Source organism: Stegostoma tigrinum, chromosome 12, assembly GCF_030684315.1.
Source record: "Stegostoma tigrinum isolate sSteTig4 chromosome 12, sSteTig4.hap1, whole genome shotgun sequence".
Classification (NCBI taxonomy): Eukaryota; Metazoa; Chordata; class Chondrichthyes; order Orectolobiformes; family Stegostomatidae; genus Stegostoma; species Stegostoma tigrinum.
Window position 1 is genome coordinate 70,082,597 of NC_081365.1, and position 21,298 is coordinate 70,103,894.

General features: G+C 45.6%; 1 protein-coding gene across 1 annotated transcript in view; it reads right to left on the reverse strand.

The window, feature by feature from the left end:
* Positions 1-1,836: 1,836 nt before the first annotated feature.
* clcn4 (chloride channel, voltage-sensitive 4) overlaps positions 1,837-21,298 on the reverse strand; it is a 65,557-nt gene continuing 46,095 nt past the window's right edge. Inside the window, exons 7-12 of the mRNA XM_059650417.1 lie at positions 19,925-20,005; positions 16,612-17,157; positions 11,848-12,034; positions 8,782-9,180; positions 6,891-7,107; positions 1,837-3,930 (exon numbers count right to left, since the gene is read on the reverse strand). Coding sequence (XP_059506400.1) covers positions 3,840-3,930; positions 6,891-7,107; positions 8,782-9,180; positions 11,848-12,034; positions 16,612-17,157; positions 19,925-20,005 — 1,521 coding nt within the window. The 3' untranslated portion in view covers positions 1,837-3,839. The remainder of the gene's footprint in view (positions 3,931-6,890; positions 7,108-8,781; positions 9,181-11,847; positions 12,035-16,611; positions 17,158-19,924; positions 20,006-21,298) is intronic.

A 21,298-nucleotide genomic window follows, 5' to 3' on the forward strand; every position in this document is an offset into this window, starting at 1 on the left:
TTTGATGGATAACTAATGGCAAGGATACAAAGACGACTAACTCCATGTTTCTTCAAAATACTGCTATAGGATCTTTAATTACTCTCTGATGTCCCACAAGACAACACCGCTGACAGTACAGCTCTCCCCCAGACTGTCAGCCTGGGTGTTGAAAGGTTTTAGTTTGGGGATAATCCAAGGGAGGATGGTACGCTAAACTGTGGTCAATATCATCCTCCAGCTTCTTTGAGAATCCTGAACTGCTCCAAATCTGGGCAACTGTTTTTTTCTTTCTTTCTTTCCTTACTCTTTCACAGACTACGGGCATCGCTGGCAAGGCCAGTGGTTGTTCTCATCCCTAGTTGCCCCTGTATTTAGTGGCTGGCTATGTCTTCTCTGACGGTATGCAACTGGGTTTGTTTCATCTCCCTTTATCCTCAAACTGGTGTCATGCCTTCAAAAACTCTACATTTTGCTTTGTCAGTCGTTCGCCCTTTGTTTGCAGCAATATTTGAGAGTCCATTGGCCTTTACAGGTAAAGTGCAAGAAAAATATCTATTGGCAGGTCAATAGCACAGAATAATATTCAATCATTCACATCCTGAAATGTCCCAACATGTCTTCTGAAACAGAACACTGTTGTTTGTGAACTTTCGATGCTAATTGAATCCAGCTACTGAAATGTCGTTAGTAATAATCGTTTTGAAGTGTGATTTAGCTTTGCCATTTTAGATTTAAAACATTTTTGTATGTGATAAAATCTGTAATGTAGCAGGAGTCAAATATTGATTCTGATGATGTGATTATGGATGGTGAACAGGGAAGGGTACTGAAAAATCAAGGGGGTTGAAATCAGTTTTGAGTCGCCGAGTGACAGATTTTAGCAACTGCAAACCCACCTAAGTTTCCGTGCATACCTCACAATGGATTTTGCAAGCTACCTTGTCAAGACCCCCACTTTATTATGGTGTGAATACTCAGCACGTTTCTCTTGAACTCCTTTCTCCCCACATTCTAGTGGAAATTTTATCCCATATTAAAATAAATCATTGAACACAGGAGAATGGAATTTGAAAGAACATTACCCTGGACTGACACACTGACATTAATACAATATTGTTCACAATTCGCTGCCTATCCGCAAGTTCAGCTTAGTTTTACCTGTGAAACACATCATGAGTAACAAATTTCACCATGCAAATAAAGTGCGTCATTTTGCAACTTTGCCCCCGAAACAAATATAAACAGCGTACTGAGAACGGTTGTTGTTTGATACAGTGCTCAAGGGTTTAAAAAATGACTGTTCTGCTTAACCACTGGTTAAAGTCCATGGCTCCCATTTTAATACAAAATGGGAATCCTCCTGTGTACCGAGGACTTACAACACATCACATCACTTATCACATCAAAACCTCAGTGCTTTCCAGCCTCACACACCAACTGTCAATTACAGTGCAGTTACACTTGAAATTGGCAAGTTCCATTGTTGATTGCCCTCTATCTCAACAACAGCTGGCATTCATACAGCGTGCTTAGTGCAGTTGAAGCATTGTCAGACAAAAAACATCAAGCCGACTAAGGTAATATCAGAATCAATGACCAGAAGCTTGGTCAAAGAGGTAGGTTTAGAGGATAGCTTAACAGGATGGGAAAGGTAGGGAGGAGCAGTAGCTAAAGGAGACAGTAGGAACTGCAGATGCTGGAGAATTGGTGATAACAAGGTGTAGAGCTGCATGAACACAGCAGGCCAACAGCATCACAGGAGTAGGTAGGCTGATGTTTCGGGCCTAGACCCTTCTTTAGACCCTTTCTGAAGAAGGGTCTAGGCCCAAAACGTCAGCCTTCCTGCTCCTCTGATGCCTCTTGGCCTGCTGTGTTCATACAGCTCTACACCTTGTTATCTTGGTAATTAAAGGAGGAGTTTCCAAAGCTTGGGGCCTGAGAAGTCAATGGCAAGGCCACTGGTGATGGAGCAGTGAAAATCTGGTGTGTTAAAGGAGAGAATTGGAGGGGTGCAGAGATCATAAAACAGCAGCAGGATTGGGGACTGACACAGCCACAGGAGGGCAACAGTCTCCAGGATCTCTGCTGCAAGTGGTTAAATATACTGGGATGCCAATTGCAGCCTGAGAACTGTGCTCCACAGAGAGAAGACAGCAGAGAAATGCAGGTGAGCAGCCGACCATCATTGTGAAATTGTTCAATGACGAGCCTTCAATTTTCTCAATACATGGATCTTCGGGGTGAAACTCATGGCATGTTTTGGCAAGAGAAATGGTTTAACTGTGGGCAAGTGCTGGTCAATTTTGATGGTGTCCAAATGAAGCAAATTGTACAACGCAACAGTTCAGAATGCAAGAAATCCACTGAAATAGGTACAAGCAATCTTCCCGATATGGCAACTAAATTATGAATACATCCCGTATTAAAATAAGTCATTGAACACGGGAGAATGGAATTTGAAAGAACATTATTCTGGACTGACACACTGACATTAATATAATATAGTTCACAATTCACTGTCTATCAGCAAGTTCAGCTTAGTTTTACCTGTGAAGCACATCATGAGTAACGTTATTGATTTAACAAATTTCATCGTGCAAACAATTGTGTCATTTTGCATCCAAGACAGACGCAGATGATGTACTAAGAACGGTTCTTGTTTGATACAGCGCCAATGCATTAACACCAAAGCATTCATTTTATCTTTGAACGCAATTGTAGGAGAGCTTTACACAATGGGAGCCGTGTTTCTGACTGTTTTCTGCAAGATTTTTGTTTTGAATGCATGGAACATCTTGTGGGCCCCCTGACAGATCAAATCCTCAAGGTGCACCAGTAGGTACAGAGTTCTGAGTCAACAGCAGTCAATTGTAAAACTTGGCACAGTGAGGAATTCTGTTGGCATAGTTCAGTTCCTGCCTAATGTTTCTCAACATAACTTGATCACCTTTAGCTCATAAGGACAGAGATACTAAGGGATGGAAGCTACATTGCTCTGGTTAGCTTGCATTTAGAATACTGTTCCCAGGTCTGTGATCACCCCTCACAAGTAGGTTACACTGACATTGAAATGGGGGCAGTGCATATTCACTTCAATTATACCATTCGCTGATCGAGTTAAACTGTGGTTGCTAAGGCCTGGGCGGGGTTTCTTCACACCAGTGGGTTTAAGGGGACCGTAAACACATGAGGGGAAATGAATCGAAGGAGATGTTTATAGTTTGAAAGGGGATTGGAAAGGTTGAGGCTCAAGTGGATCATAAGCCTTAGCACAGCCCAGTTGGGCTGCAGAATTCTACATAATGCGTTGGCGTGAACACAGTTTATTGTTACTCATCACATTTCTTTTGAACTTGATGGGTAAATGAGGAAATTATGCAAGCTATTTTTTTAAATACTGGCATTTTCTATATTAAGCATCAATCCGAACAGATTTAAGGGTTATGCCCTATTTTTGCCTGGTACAGTAGCTCTTACTTAGCGTTCGCTACACCACTGACCAATATCGACATGCTATTACATTTATTAATCTCTACTGTTTTACCCCTAGTGGGCACAGTTCTCCGGCCAGTTAACATCAGATACATCCTCCACCACAGCATCACACTCTACAACAGAGCTGCGGCTTTGGCTCTTCAGTCATCCGAAAGAACACAATGAACTCGCCACGACTCGGTCTTTACTCAGTGCATTGCTGACAGCTCCTCCGCTGAACGAGTCTGTTTTTGAGAGAAGTTCTGTTGATCCCCTGATTAGACTTTCCATTCACTGAAAAGCCACCATGTCCTGAGAGTCTGTCCTGCCATTTCACTGCGAGAATTGAACTGGGCAAGGCAGCATGGTGACCACACGAGTGGTCAATTGAACATGATGGATTCAGGGTCCTGATTTGCCATTTGGGCCATGTGCCTCAGTACGTCTTTTTTAGTTAAGATGCCCAGGAGGCGTCTGCAAGAAGAAGAATAAAAATACTTATAATATGGCATTCATCTGGTTCAAGATACAGAAGAGGTTACAATTGTCTAATTATTTTCATGCAATCCATTCTGCAGTGGCAATAAAAAGGTTTTGCCAACACCGAGCTGGAGTTATTGCCAATTCTGAGTTGCTCTAAACACGTTTAATGACAATGTTAATGGTGTCCTTAGCTACTGCTTTGTGATGAACTCTGGCCATATCCTCAGTCCTTACTTCCATGAAAATGTCACCATCCACATGGTCTCTGACACACCATCCACACCGGGAAACCATTTGCTACACCCACCTCCTAATTCCAAGAGGTTTGTCGATGCTCCGCAATGATTCAATCCTGCCAATGCCACCACAGGAGCTCAGGCTTTAACTCCAATCTACTATCTCTTATCCCATTCGCTGTTAATGAATCCTAATATTAATGTAACCAGGCCGAGTCTAACTTTGCTTTCCTAGGGTCTATCTGCACACACATTTTGATTGCTGCTACACACCCGAGATTACCATTCTATCCCATTCCTCATGCTTTCTCTCTGCTTCTGCTGTCTTTACCTCTCCTGGGCTCTATTCAAGATTGTTGTGCTTCCCTTCAATTCTCCTCTCTCAGGTATTGTGCCATCCCAATTTGCGATGTCCCCTTCATTATTCCTCCAATTTATTGCTCTTTTGCTGCAACCTGGACTTGATTCCCCATTAGGTCAGCCATCATTTTGCCTCTGTGCTTCTCATGGCATCAGACCTGCCTTAGTATGTAGCACTCCTGCCCCCGAACACCAAGGCTCCGGGTTCAGGACCCAAACCCAGGTTTGAACATAACAATCAAGGCTACATTCCAGTACCATTCTGATGGAGCATGGCAGAGAATCTGTTGACCCAAGGCCTCCCCAACGATCTGCTCAGCTCCATGTAACATATCACTTGGCACCCTTTGGAAGAATTCCCAGTGTCCTGATCAATATGTATCGCGCAATCTACATCTACAATACAGGTTGTCCGTTCACTGTGACACCATTGTCTGCAGCAGGTTCGCTTCATGTGTTTTGGGCTGTTACATTGCTCAATTATTCACTTACTGAAGCAGGAGTCGATCAGCCTTCCAAAAATGGTTCATCTGTACTTCATAGCTCAGTAATTTGTTTGATCCCCGTCCTGAACAATGCCCGTTACTGGAGAAAATTAACCATTCTACTGTAACTTTGGAAAACCGACCACCACATCATCCAGTTGACAAATAATTCATTCCAAGCACTGCCCACCAGCAGACAACACAAACAGGGGAGGGTGGTAAGGGCAGGAAGTTGAAAGGGGGACAGAAAGCACTGCAGTGATCACCTCTCCCTAAAGGTATTCAGGTTTTTGACGCGACTTGTTCCCTCTCTAAGGAAACTTAGGCACAAATGTAAGAAAAAGCTCTTTACTTCCTATCCAGAGATATGCTTATGCACATCTGAACATTTGTTGTAACTACCTAATCACTCTTGTTTCTAATTAAAAGCGAAATGACATCAGAAGTGAGGAAAAGCATGGAGAGGGGAAAGGACTTAAGTAAAACACAGTTAAAAAGATCAGCAGCTCCTGAGTATCTCTGGAGGATGTCCTGCTTCATTCTTAAAGGGACCACGATCCATGACATTGAAAATGGCTGCCACACTTTCAACAGTGGCGACACTTCAACGAGTGCTTCATTGCCTGTAAAACATGTTGCAGTCTTCAAAAGCGCTATATTAATGCAAGTGTTTCTTTTTATTAAAGGGACTGAGCATTGCCTCATCTCACTTTCTCATTGACGTTCCCACCCTGTGCACTCAGCTGCACCTCCAACCTGTTTCCACAGGCCGTGACTGTCAGGAGAAACTTCGGAAATAATTTACAGGGGATTCCAAACCAATACAGTTACAGAGACTGATCAGGCTTTTGACTATCTGTCCCAATCTTGCTTCCTGTAGACTTTTGCCAAATTCTAACTAATACTGTTCCTAAAAATGCCTTGGGATGCTTCATTGCATCAAATGTACTGTACAAAGACAAGCTCATGGTGTTTTGACAATATCACAGCCTCCATTTTGCTCTATACTTGAAAGTTTTTCGTCATTGGTTATTCTAGTCATAAGACAAAAAGATCAAAAGAGGCAGTAGCAGAAATAAGCCATTTGGCCCACTCAGTCTTGTCTGCCATTCAATGAGATCACAGCTTTCTGATAATCCTCCGCTCCATTTTCCAGCCTTCTCCTGTCGATTCTTTTACTGATTTAAAAATCTGACTATCTCGGCCTTGACTGCACTTGATGCTCCAGCCTCGACAGCCCCTCCGCAGGAAAGAACTCCACAGATTCACTACCTCTGCAGAGAAGAAATTCCCTCTCACCTCTGTCTTAAATGGATGACCCCTTATCCTGAGATCATGGACTCTCCCACAAGAGGAAACAGCCTCTGAGCATCTACCCTGTCAAGTCTCCTAAAACTGCTGTACATAAGATCACCTCTCATTCTTCTAAACTTCAATGATTACAGACCCAATCTACTCAACCCCTCCTCATAAGACAGTCCCTCCATACCTGGGACCAACTAAGTGAATTTTTTTTGGACTTGCCTCCAAGGCCAGTATATCTTTCCTTCGATAAAGGGCCCAAAACTGTTCACCGTAATCTAGGCATGGTCTGACTAGTGGCATGTATAGCTTTAACAAGACTTCCTTGTTTTTGGGCTCCATTCCCATTGAAATAAAGGCCAAGGATCTTAGTTACCCACTGAACTTTTATGGAATTTTCTTTTGCAATTTCTACAGGGCAACCCCAAATCCCTCAGCTGTGGCTTTCTACGGCACCATATGACGTGGCGTCCATCCCTCAGTCTGTCGCTGCTGTAGGCGGATGTTCTGTGGGAAAGCAGTAAACTCACTCAGAAGATGCCCTTGGTACCAACGAAACACAACTCACCCGCTGCGGGTGACCAGGCACTGCCGGAGACCAAGCTTACGGAATATGTCCACCACCGTCTCCATGGGCGTGTGGTCCGTTACCGTGAAGGGGCTCAGGTTGAGAATCCTCCGCAGCTTGAGTGGGCACGGGCTGTTGCCAAGTAACGGTGGCGGGTCCTCAGTGAAATACACAATCGAGTTGCTGACCACTCCATCCTGTACCTTTCTTGCGTTTTCTGACATGGGGAGGAAAACAACAAACACTGAGCGAACACAAAACCTGGCTGGTTAACCTTTTGATTCCCCCAACCCACATGAGTATGCAACACCTTTCATTTTCTCCTCTCTTCTCCAGAAGGCACTATTTCATCCAGGGGTATGATACCAATGGGCATTATCAACTATCTCATACCTGAACCAATGGTCCTGGGCACCAAGCACAGTAAAGGGCTAACAAGAGCTTAACTGTAATAACTACTGAGCACCTGTGAGGACCTACATTATGACGATATGAGGCCACACAGAATAGGACCCAGGTCTGCACAGTTCCAGAGATGCCCCTTCTTACCATGCCTTATACAAGCTTATGTTTTGTAAGGGCCTGTTCATGTTCACTCGCTCAATCTCACTTCGCTAATCGTACGCCAGGTTCACAAACATTTTCCAGGCAGAAGCACAGAACTGGTGCAGCACAGTACAGGCTGATGCTTTCACCAATTCCTAGCACTAGGCTAACTCAACTCAAACCAGGCCATCAAATCCGAGATAACAAAGTGTGGAGCTGGATGAACACAGCAGGCCAAGCAGCATCTTAGGAGCACAAAAGCGGATGTTTCAGGCCTAGACCCTTCAAATCTGGGTTTCTTCTGGCCTAGATGGTACAATGCTAAGTTGTCAATGGATTTAACCACTGAGCCATTTTGGGGCAGCCTCTACCCCTCCAAATCCCTTTCTGCAATCCCACTTCATTTATTCAGCCACTTTATTCCCCTCACAATCAGGAAGACTGTGATAAACACGGTCTGGTGCTCTCCGCAAATTCTGAGAGAGCTCCCCCACCGATTTCTGACGGAAAATCATTTCTGTTAGTATTGAACAAGTTGACCATCTGGACCTGAACGAGAAATCCCATATAACTTCTCATGTTATTGCCCCCGCATAGGTTGGAGTGTTTGGATGGATGTGTGTCAAGTTCCTACTGACATTGCCAGTCACGTTTAGCTCAGTTTCTGGTTTTGCACTTTCTGGAATGAATTCAGTTGAAGGGGAGAAATGAACAGGTCAGTTGACACCCTGACAGACCACGACATGAATAACCCATCCAGGTACACAACCATTCACTATGAGCCACCAAGTTGCCTTCCTCTATATAGCGGATGCTGCTGGGTGCCCTACAAAACCAGATGCTTGAAGCGAGGTGCATCGCAAATACCTACTGGGCATGAATACGCTACTGGATTTTATTTCAGATATTTTAGATGCAGCTGAGGAGAATTCTCTTCTTTCTTTCAGAGATATGTCGGTCTCTAAATTCCCTTCCCCAGACAGACAGACTCACTGAATACTTATAAAGCAAAAGTAGATAGGCCCCTTGGCTAACAACTTAAGGGAGTCAATAGTGATTGGGGGTAGGTAGGAGTGTGGAATTGAGGACACAATCAGACCAGCCACAGTCTTGTACAGTGGCAGAACAGCCCTGAGGGACTGACTGGCCTGCTCCTAATTCACATGTTTGTCCACTCACTGGGGCTGCCTGGAGCAATGCTCAGGCCCAGCGCCACTGGTTCCACTGAGCCAACGGCTCACCCCAACTTCAAACATTCAAAGGAAGTCTGTAAAACTCAATACTGTCCTGAATCCAAAGTAAAAATGCAATGCACAAATAACGTCTGCCAAGCTGAAAAACTCACTGATTGCGGGAATGAGATCCCTTCTTTGGACGAAGCCAATGAGCCGCTCCGATTCCTTAGTGACGACCACAGGGAAGCCATTGTAATCTGTCTCTTTAATAAGGGTCTCCACATCCTCCACTGTCATACTGCTTTGGGTCAAGACAGAGAGTGGGGGCTCAGTCCGTCTTGGCCTCATCACATCCGTCGCCAGGGTCCTGTGCCTGAACTCATCCTTCGAATCCAGGAAGGGGTAGCCATTCAAGTGGATGTGCGCTTCGTAGATACCCACTTTCCCAAAGGCATCTGCCACCCACTTGCTGGTCACCGCTGCAGCCATTAATGGTACAATGTACTCCAATCCGCCAGTTAGCTCGAACATGATCACAACCAGGGACACCGTCATACGAGTGACTCCACCTGCGGCAAAATTGTCAATAGCTAGAACGAGGGCACTCTTAAATGTTTCCCATAAAGTCAATGGCTCAACAAGTAGGAGTGTGATAAAGCTGGCCCCGTATTTATTGTTAAATTCTCACCCTCTGTTTTCCGAACCCTTCACGGCCTATCCCATCTCTGTAACTCCGCTTTACCTGTACAACCCACTGAAATCTCTACACTCTTCCAACTCCTGCCTCTTGCATCATCTCCGTGATGTCCTTTGTTCTATCGGTGGTGTCCCACTAAGCTGTCGAATTCCCTCCCTAAACCATTGAAGGTTCCCGCTCTCGGTCTCCTATCAGACGAATTCTCAATCACACTCCTTCTGACTTTTGACTAAGATACTCCAGTCTCCTTCTGTGGTTCGCAGTCAAGTTTTACTCATCTGATTGCACAACATGTCATATGTAACGTGAATGCATGTTATATAATCCTTAGAATCTCTCACTTCAGAACTGCAAGTTGTCAAGTTTGGACAATATGCCTATCGCTATCCAAATTCTACACTACATATGCAAGGTATGACTACTCCAATGCTCTACTGACTAACTTTACTCGTTCCACCCTCCAGAAAACCCGAGGTTACCCAAAACAAGGCTACTTGTGTCTTAAATCTCATCAAGTCATGTCCACCTACCACCTGGTCCTCACTGGCCTGTACTGGCTCCCAGTCAAGCAACATTCCACCACAGTCCAGCCCTTCATATCTGTGTAATCTCTACCAGCCCCATATCCTCCAAGGTTATCAGTCCTCCCCTAATTCCCAGCCTTTCAGCACATCGATTTGAATCCAATAAGCAGAGGCAGTAGTTTTATTTTCTTGTGTCTCGAAGTCTGGATTCCACTCTTTGTTATTCTCAGGGTCTCTCCCTTGCTTCCCTCCTTTCATACCCTCCTTAAAACCTCTCATTCTGATCCAAGTTTTTGGTTATCTGATCGGAACCTCTTTTTATGTAAGTGACTCAGTGTTACATTTTGCTTTCAGTGTAAGATGTTGCACACCGTTGTCGCAGCCAGACTTGGCTCAGCGCTGACATTCTTGTTTCTGTGTCAAAACCTTGCGAGTTCAGGATAAAAACCGAGAGTACTGCAGATGCTGTAAATCAGAACAACTTTAGCAGAAATTGCTGGAACAGCTCAGCAGGTCTGACAGCATCTGTGGCAAGGAATCAGAGTTAAAGTTTCGGGTGTAGTGAGGAAGAGCCACTCGACCCTGAATGTTAACTCTGATATCTCTCCACAGACGCTGCCAGGCCTGCTGAGCTTCTCCAGCAATTTCTACTTTTGGTGGCTTGTGAATTCAGGTTTTGGAAAAGTAATCCAGGCTGTCACTCCGACACAGTAGAACATCGAACAGTACAGCACAGCAACAGGCTCTTCGACCCATTATGTCTGTGTCGACCATGATGCCATTGTTAACTAATCCGGTCCGCCTGCATTTGGTCCCTGTCCCTCTATTCCCTGCCTGTTCATGTTTCTTTCTAAATGCTTCTTAAACATTGCTATAGTATCTGTTTCTACCACCTCCCCTGGCAGTGTGTTGCAGGCACCTATCAGCCTGTGTAAAAAATTTGTCTCTCATATCACCTTTAAACCTTTCCCCTCTCCCCTTTAACCTATGCCCCCTCATACTTGATATTCCCACTCTGGGAAGAAGACTCTGAGGTTTGTCCAACCTCTCCTTATAACTAATACACTCTCTTTTGCACCCTCACCAAAGCCTTCACATTTTCCCTATCGTGTGGCGACTAGAACTGCACACAATATCCAAATGTGACCTAACCAAAATTCAATACACGACAAAACAGGGATTGCTGTTCTGTCAGAGTGCTATCTTTTTGATGAGGCACTGCAAAGCTCCACTTTCATGTCCCCTCTCAGTCTCCTCTGCTCAAAGGAAGACAATCTCAGTTTGTCCAATAGCGCTGCTAACTGAAACTCTCCAGCCCTGGCTACATCTTCATAAATCTCCTTTGCATTCAGTGCCAATACATCCCTCCCACATTGTGGTGTCCAGAACTACACACAGTACTCTAGCTGTGGTCTAACCAATGTTTTATACAGTTTCATCAGAACCTCCCTAGCTCAGCTAATAAAGGCAAGTGCTCAATATGCCTTCTTAAACACTTTAACCACAGTTGAGGGCCTGGTGATACCTTAAGGAACTGATGTATATACACATAGAATGTTGGCCAAGGTATTGGGAGACCTCCATTTCTATTCTTCAAATTAGTTGATAGGATCTTTTAAGTTCACCTGAGAGTGCACAAGGTCTCGTTTAATAGCCCAACTGAAAGAGAACACTTCAGATAATGTACTGTTTCCTCGGAGCTGTGCTGAGATGTTAGCCTGGATTATTTGTGCTCAAGTATCTAGAGTAGGGACTTGAACTCTCCACCTTCTGACTTGACCGAGAGACGTTCCATTAGGAAATCTCCAGTATTTACCCAGCTGAACGAAGACCTCACTATAGTTGTCAAGCTTTTCCTTTCAACTCAAAGGTGCTACCCAACAAAATAGGTCAACATTCACAATGCTATCAAAAGATTCCAAAATATGCAATGTTCAATATGGATATAAGTCTAAAGCTCGTTGGCTTTGCTGAAATCAAAGTCACTGGTTAATGGCACAGCAGGTATCACTCACCAAGGCAGGCAGCAGCGCCAACCATAGCATACAGCCCCGGGGTGACACAGTCAGCACCAGGCCTGCACCAGCTTCTGAAGATGAACCAGTCATGGTGGTGATAGGCCATCTGCTCCACACCAATACCAACCATTCTGCCAGCTATGGCTCCGACAGCCATGCTCGGAATAAACAGTCCTGACGGCATCTGCAGAAACAATGAGGATAAAAGACCTGACACATCCTTTTGGTGTTTGCAAGCTTGCTAAGGGGTTGGATAGCTGGACGGCAGGTTTGCAGTGCAGAGCAACACCAACAGTGTGGGTTCAAAACCCACACCAGCTGAGCTTACTATGAAAGACTCGCCTTCTCAGTGTCTCCCCTTACTTGAGGTGTGGTACTTAGTCGTCCCTCTGTCTCATAGGAGAGCAGCCCTGCAGTCCAGTAAGAGGCTGACATTTTTACTTTGATCTTTGCTAGCATGCTATTCTGTAAGGAGTTGTTAACACCAGATGCATTAGGAGCGTTTAACTCCCATGTCAAGTCAGGAAGCAATGGAAATGAAGCCAACATCCGTCACTTCTTCATAGCAATAATGCTGGTGCTCCGACTTACAAAGGTAAAGGTTAACAAATTAACTTTCCTTCAAATACAGTCAGAAGGGAGCTCGTGGATATTGAGATATCCAAGCACCTAAAGCTTGAAAATGTCTTTATGAAAACTTTCTATCAGTTCCAACCTTGGCAAAATTAATCGATTGTTCCCATGTCCAAAAATAATATGCAATTTTAATAACATTAGTACACAAGGTAACAAAACTGTTCCTACAGTTCACTGCTTCCTTACTCAGTATTTTAAACAGATATAAACCAGTAGTAAACAGCAACATAAGCAGGGGTCAGGGAATTTATGTGAGGCTGCAGTTGATGTAATTATTGCGCAGGATGTCGTGGCACGACATAGCCAACAAAACCAAAGGAAACGAGATTATTTCTTATATTACTCAATGCCATTCAGCCTAAAAAGAAGCAGCTTACAATAGCACCTTGGATATAAAACAAACTACCTTTCTTTACCCAAAGAGTTAATGTTAAGCATACAAAAAATAAGAAATAGACAAAAATCATATGTATAAATCTCAAATAAATCTTTTTTTAAATACAGAGTATCTCGCATGTGGAATGAATTTCCAGAAGAAGGGGTGTATGTAGGTACAGTAACAATGTTTAAAAGACATTTATATCAGCACATGAATAAAAATGTCTGGAGGGATACGGGCCACATGCAGGCAGGTGGGAAGTGGGAATATAGTCGGTATGGGCTGGTTGGGCCAAAGGGTCTGTTTCCACGCTGTATGACTCTTATGTTCTACTTTAGAGCAGAGAAGGTTACGGGGAGACTTTACAAGGTGCTCAGAATTATGAGGTGTCAATACAGTAAATAAGGTGAAACAATTTCCACTTGTAGGAGGATCAGTAAAAAGGGGAGATATTGAAAATAATCCACCAAGTCACAGGGGAAGTCAAATTTTGCTTTCCTCAGTGAGTTGAGATCTGGAACCTGCTGCCTGAAGGAGATTCACTTGTAATGTTTTCAGCTGGGTATTAGATGTGTACCTCAAAAGAAAAGAAATAATCAAGGGACAGAGAAAAAGCTAGGGATGCGTTTAGCTGCACAATAGGCTGAAAAGCCTCTTCCTGGGCTGTAGGATTTTAACACAAGCGATAATTTTGAGGAGGCACAGCCCGGAGGCTTCCCATCACGACAGATCACAGGGAAACCCAACTGTTTCAATGATCTTCCGCAAATAAGGGCAGAGGTCCACCTTCACATTAAACACTAAAATTGAAGATCACAACCAAATGTGCAAGATTCCCTTTGCTCTGGGTCACTGCAGAAACTGTAAATGTTAGTTTTAATCAGGAACAGAAAAACTCAGATTTTGCTGAGTGGTAAATTAGCTGAGCTAACCAAAGTTTTAAAAATATCCAAGAAAAAGCAGTAGCTTTCAGTTCAGAGCAGGCAGTGACAAACAGTTTGGTGGGGGAGTGCCGCACAGCGTGCAGCACTGGTCTCCTTATTTAAGCAAGGATATAAACATATCACAAGCAGTTCAGAGAATCACAGGCACGAGAAGAGAGGTACTGAGTAAACTGAAGTTTACACTAAATGCCCCAGTCCTGGTTGGCTTCCCCACCCCTCAATGGTTTTGAAATTGAAATAGTCAGTATATGGATTTTAATTTTTCAAAATACCATTGATTCAGGGGTGGTCTGCTTAGATTAAAAGACACTGAATATAACTCTTTTCATCAAAGATTGGGAGAGCAGAAAACTTCAGGCCAGTTAGCGTCACATCTTCGTAGAATCATGGAAGCTATCATAGAATCTCTACAGTGTGGAAGCAGGCCATTCAGCCCAAACCACCCCTCCAAAAGACCACCACACCAAGGCCCACATCCCTACCCCTACCCCTATCCTGTCACTGTAACCCTGCATTTCCCATGGCCAATCCACCTAGCCTGTACATGCCTGGATACATGTGGGCGATTGAACATGGCCAATCCACCTAATCTGCACCCCTTTGGACTGTTGGGGGGAAACCGGAGCACCCAGAGGGAATCCACGCAGACACGGGGAGAATGTGCAAACTCCACTCAGAAGTAGCCCGAGGCTGGAATCAAACCTGGGCCCCTGGCACTGTGAGGCTGCAGTGCTAACCGCTCAGCCACCGAGCCACCCCCTTAATCTATTCTAGAGAAATTGTTAGAATGTTATAGCTGGGCACTTGGGTGAGTTCAAGGCAATCAAGTCCAGTCAGCATGGTTTTGTGAAAGGGAAATCATATTTGACCAATCTATCAGGAGTTTGTAGAGGAGGAAATATGTGCTGTGGATAAAGGGGAGCCTACAAATGTACTGTGCCTATATTTCCGGAAGGCATTTGATAAGGTACCACATCAAAGGATACTGCAGAAAAGCTCATGATATAGGGCTAGCCCCTTGGCTTGGGCAGAAGATTTGCTGGCTAACAGGAAGCAGAAAGCGCATGTGAATTGGCCTTTTTCAGATTGGCAAGATGTAATGAGTAGTGTGCCACAGGGGTCAGTGCTGGGATGTCAACTAATTATAATGTATGTTAAGCAGGGCTTAGATTAAGCAATTCGATATAGCTGCCAAATTTGCAGATGACACACAGGTTGGCAGAAAAGTAATTTGTGCAAAGGACGAATGTTAAAAAAGTCAATGATAGATCAAGAGGAGTGGGCCGAAAGGGGTCGGCAAAATGTCAAGTCATTCATTTTGGCGGGAAGACTAAAAAAGTAGCATCTTATATTAAAGGTGAGAGCTCTGAGGTGCACAGAAATCTGGGAAAATGAATTGCAAAAGGTCATTACGTACACAGACTGAGCAGGGGACATTCAGGAGGCATTTAACTCCTGCACTTGGGAATTTATTGCAGCAATTCTGTGGGATTGCAGATCTGAACTATCTCACCATGGCCCTTCACTCCATCTTGTTCCCTCCTCAAAAGCCTGCCCATTGTCACCCATGACCTTTAGAACCAAGTGGCATTAAAGGGATTCCCAGGCCCCGGGTCATAATGGAAGGTTTTGGGCTGACTTCCTTATTTGGACAGAGACAAAAAGCTACAAGTAAGTGATTGGATCAGACCATATCTGTTACCAGGGACCCAATGCCATGGCCGTCTGAGGGAGCAACAGCATCAAGGGAGCATTGGAAGGGAATGGTCCAGGAAGCAAGCTGCACACCTTGCACATCTCAGGAATGGACAGGGATGGAATGGCTAATATCAGAAACAGGTCAGGCCGGAGATAGCCTGCCCCGCCTCAGAGGGTGGAAGAAATTCCTCCCTGTGTCCGGCAAAGGCAAGTACCCCCAACAGCCTTGTGAGGGACAAATGTTACTGACACTCCAGCACAACATATGCTTGTTTTAATTTGGATTTACCGTCAATGAATCAAATAATCACATTAGCTGCTCTTCAATCTGCTGTCCCCCCCACAGTTCTGATTTCCTGGGGGCTTTCATTACTCTTTGTCTAACCAACCATCAACACCCTCTCCCAATGAGCACCAGCACACCAATTCATTAAAAATTAATTCTCAGGGATGTTAGCAAGTTTTACCGAGACCAGAGTTTTACTTATGGATTTAACCTGTATTCAGAGTTCTCTGAGTAGACGAATTTGAACGCATCCGAATGCACGAGGGAGTTCTGGTTACTGTTTGAATAACACCTGCTACCAGAATGCCGTAACTAGATAACAAGCCGAGTCAAAGAGCCAGGATGACTCAAAGAGCTGAGCTTCCCTTACTAAGGGCCGGCCTGTTTTCCCCTGATCTAATTCAAAAGGGGTGGCACGGTGGATCAGCGGCTGCCTCCCAGTGACCCAGATTCGATTCCAGCCTCGGGCGACCGTCTGTGTGGAGTTCGCACATTCTCCCCGCATCTGTGCGTGGGTTTCCTCCGGGTGCTCCAGGGTCCGCCCACAGTCCAAAGATGTGCAGGCTAGGTAGATAGGCCACACTACATTACGCAAAGTGTCTGGGGATGTGCAGGCTAGGTGGGGGTTGGCCATGGTTAATGCAGGGTTACAGGGATAGGGCAGGGATCCGGGTGGGATGCAGTTCGGAGGGTCGGTGTGGACTCTCAACGGGCTGAACAGCCTGCTTCCACACCGTTAGGATTCTATGAGCGCTACACACACTGGGGTTCACTTATCCTTGGCTGATCAAGATGGCACAAGGTGGAACGGCCCTTACCTTCATGCCAAAAGTGAATATGGTGATGACAATTTTGAAGACCAGTGCAAGAGCTAACTGCCATATGGCTGCGTAGACCCCAGGACCAGCTGGCCTGTCCGGGATGTCATCCACGGGCCACGTTGTGTTCGGGTCATTGACGTAGTCACAGAGCTGTGAGAATTCGAGCGCTCCGCAGTCATTGAAGAGCTCCGAGATGAGCTCACTGGTACTCTGCCTGGTGTACTGATTCGGGAAGGAAAAGATGGCTGTGATGGCGGTGACCATAATCACCTCCAGCACCGGGTACCTTCCCAGCCTCGTGTTCTTGCGCTTCCGACACCATGCGATGTTCCCCCGGATGAACAGCGTTCCCCACAGGCCGCCAAATACCCCGAGGGAAATGAAGGGCACCAGTTCAGCCATGTACCAGGGGGTATGGTACTCCACGTAGAACAGCACCAGCCGGCTGTTGCCGAAAGGGTTGATGGATCGCAGCGTGAAAGCAGCCACCAAAGCAGCAAAGAATGATCTCCACAACGTCTTCAACGGGAAATAGTAACTGACCTGGAAAACAAACAGCAGAAGCTGCTAACACATCTTCCATTTTACTCACTTCAGGTTCAACATAGAACAGTACAGGCCCTTCGGCCCACGATGCTGTGCCGACCTATTATCCTACTCTAAGATCAAACCACCCTGCATGCCCTACATCCGTCCATGTGCCTATCCAAGAGTCGCTTAAATGCCCCTAAAGTATCTGACTCCACTACCGCGGCCGGCAGCACAATCCACACACCCACCACTCTCTGTGCGAAGAACCTACCTCTGACATCTCCCCTATACCTTCCTCCACTCACCTTAAAATTATAGCCCCTCGTAATAGTCACTTTGCCCTGGCAAAAAGTCTCTGACTATCCACTCTATCTATGCCTCTCATCACCTTGTACACCTCTATCGAGTCACCTCTCATCCTTTGTCACTCCAATGAATAAAGCCCTCGCTCGCTCAACCTTTCCTCATAAGACCTGCCCTTCAGTGCAGGCAGCATCCTGATAAATCTCTTCTGCACCCTGTCTAAAGCTTCCACATCTTTCCTATAATGAGGTGGCCAGAACTGAACTCAATATTCCAAGTGTGGTCTAACCAGAGTTTTATACAGCTGCAGCATAACCTCTTAAACTCAATTCCCCCGCCAATGAAAGCCAACACGCCCTACTCGTCCTTTACAACCCTATCAACTTGGGTGGCAACTTTGAGGGGTCAATGGACTTGGACCCTCAGATCCCACTGTTCCTCCACAGTGCCGCACTTGCTTTTACCAAAATACTCCTTCCCTGCTGCCTCCCACTAGCCTCCTCAGAAAGCCCTAAGATTGTGAATGTGAACTTCTCTGGGCACTTTTAACAGTGCTCTATACTGGCTGATAGAGAGTAAGTGCTCTTTCTTCCCTAACCCAGGGGACCAGAGGTTGGGGGAGTCGGGGGGGGAGGGGGGTCAATTAGAATATCTCTACACCAGCAGCAAGCCCAGCAGCTTGAGAACTAAAGCTGGCATTTTGCTGCCTTGTAAGATATAGTGGTGTTACAATGTGCCTCATTTACTGACATCTCAGGCCAGGCCCCCTGACAGGCAGAACAATCACTTTCATTTCCACAGACATTTCAATTCATCAACCGAAGGAAGCAGTCGTTCAGCCCGGTGCCTTTGAGATGATAGACCTGGATGATGATATTGGTCCTCATCTCCATGGCCGGAAGGGAAAACAATCAGATCTGATTGGCGGAGGGTACGGGAAAACCAATGAACGGGGAGTGGAGATGGAAGTGTGACCTTTGGAGAGCCCTCGGCCTTTATCACCATGACCACAACACCACAAGGGTGTGCGCTTTCTGCTGGCCGTCTTGAAAGTTCAGAAGGTCACTTGGTACTCAGACAATGGGTACTGCCAGGGCCACATTTCTAAGTTGATTGAACAGTAGATTGTTCCAAGGAGACCAGACTCTCATTGGTGAGTGAAACATGAGATGCCAACATCTGTAAAGTTTAGGCCTGAAAACATTCAGATCGAGCTGGTCAGTCACCAGAATCCAATTCTGTCAAATGCCCCAGAGGGGTGGGGGGGGGGGGGTGGGGGGGGGGTGGTGGTTGGTAGTGAAACCATCAGAGGCTAATCATACCTTGACCAAAGACTGAGAGTTCAAAGGAATGAATAAGGACTGCGTTAAAATGGATGAAAGCTCTCACCAAAATCTGCCAGAAATAGTACAAATCAAAATCTAATTCAAACTGGACTATATCCATGTTTTGTGATCACAAAGAATTAACGACACTGACCCGTTCACACAACCAAGGGCTGATACAAGCATTCTGTGCAGAGTTAGATCAGTTCAATCAGACCACACTCTCTACAAGTGTACAGACATGATCCCTAACTACACTGCCTCCATATCTCATTGCTAGCGGAAGCGAATCAATCAAGGGAATTATGGCCCTATTCCATTATTAACATGTACAGATCATCTCGCGATAACAGGCAGACTCAGGGCTGTGTATTAACATATGTTTGTTTATTATTATTTGGAGCTATGTCACACGTAAGAAGAAGATCACAAGCAGGAGACTATTTTTGTCCAGGGAACGAAGTAACTCAGGAAATCGCTACTAGTTTTGAAAACCCTCCACCGAGGCTTGAGTGGAGTTCCCCTGCTCTCTTGCACTCCCATTCCCTTCAGCAGTGGATCATGTTGCTACTTAATAGATGTTTACTCACTAACTGCTCAGATGCAGAGCAAGAGCCTTACCAACGCTCTCCTGTCGGAGAGAGCAGCCCACTGGATTTCAAGCCAGTACTGGGAGGTGAGAGCTCAGCTTCCTGCTCTCCCATCTCACAGGGCAGTTAACCCACCACCATCTGGAAGGACAAGGGCAGCAGACATATGGGAACACCACCACGTCTAACGTCCCCTCCCAGCCGCTCAACACACTGGCTTGGAAAAATATATGCATTCCTTCACTGTCGCTGAGTCAAAATCCTCCAATTTCCTCCCTAAGGGCATGGTGGGTCAACCTACAGCACACAGACTGCATCAGTTCCAGAAGGCAGATTGCCACCACCTTCTCAAGGGCAAGTAGGGACTGACAAAAAATGCTGGCCCAGCCTGCAACACCCACATCCAATGGATGAATGAACTGGGAAAGTAATATGTTTGGCGAATGGGCAGAACATAAAATTTCATTTGATATTCTACTGCTCTTAATTTCAAGCCTACTTTGACACCAGTGGGGTCGACACAACTTTGGGATAAAGCAAGTCCGAATGGGAATGTTTTACCTCTTCCAAACTGAACAGTACACCGCCGATGGGAGCACCGAACGCAACAGAGACCCCTGCGGCAGCAGCAGCTGACAGCACCTGCAGGGAAGAGAAATGTTTGAGCTGTGTGAAGCCCAGGTATTCCCACCGTGAAGCGAATCTCCCCTCTCACCAAGCTAAAACAAGGAGCTGCAGATGCTGGAGATCTGAGACAACCGTGCTCATTGCTGAAAAACAGCAGAGTTAGCGTTTCGAATCCGGCGAATGTACGTCAGAACTGGCAGTAGTTGGGAAAAGGTGCTAGTAAAAGTCAGGGGTGGCTGGGGGGGGGGGGGGGGGGGGGGGGGGTGAATGGACAGGTGGAGATGGAGCCCAGACAGGGTCAGATACGAAAGGGGTAGGTGAACAAGGAAGTTATGGATAGCAGGCCAGGACACTGGAGAAACTGAATAAGTGATAGTAAGAGCTAAGAGTTAGAAAATGGAAATAACAAAAACAGTTAATAAAATGTGAGGCTGGATGAACACAGCAGGCCCAGCAGCATCTCAGGAGCACAGAAGCTGACGTTTCAGGCCTAGACCCTTCAGAGCTGCTGGGCCTGCTGTGTTCATCCAGCCTCACATTTTATTATCTTGGATTCTCCAGCATCTGCAGTTCCCATTATCACTGATAACAAAAACAGAAGTTGCTGGAAAAGCTCAGCAGGTCTGGCAGCATCTGCGGAGAGAAATCAGAGTTAATGTTTTGGCTCCGGTGGCCCTTCCTTAGAGCTGAGTGAGAAAATATATAATAACCATGCCAAATGCAACCCACATACTGTGATAAAAAACAGTTCTGAGGAAGGGTCACCGGACCCAAAACATTAACTCTGATTTGTCTCCGCAGATGCTGCCAGACCTGCTGAGCTTTTGCAGCAACTTCTGTTTTTGTTCCATATAGTGCAATAACTGGTCCAGGAGTACGTGCGAATAGGTGACAGTGCTTCAAGCAACCCATGTCATTACAAGACTGGGCTGAAGTGGGCAAAATAAACAGAGAAGGATGGATTCAGGTTCAAAAGGTATTGAACTCGATATGGAGTCCTAGACACTGCAAGGCCCCCAGGTGGAAAATGGGATGTTGTTCTTCAAGCCTGTGCTAAGGCTCACTGGAGTCTGTGACAAAAATGTTGGCGTGGGAGCATGTTTGGGGGGCAGGTGACTGGACACTCAGAGTCATTTTGCAGTAGAGCTTAGGTGTGGTGCAAAGCTGTTACACAGATGGCGTTTTATCTCCCCAGTGTAAAGGAGGCCACGTGGTGAGCCGTGAATTCGGTCGAGTAGATTGAATGCAGTGTCGGTAAATCACTGCTTCACCACGTCTGGGGCTTTAGATGGTCAGGAGGGAGGAGGT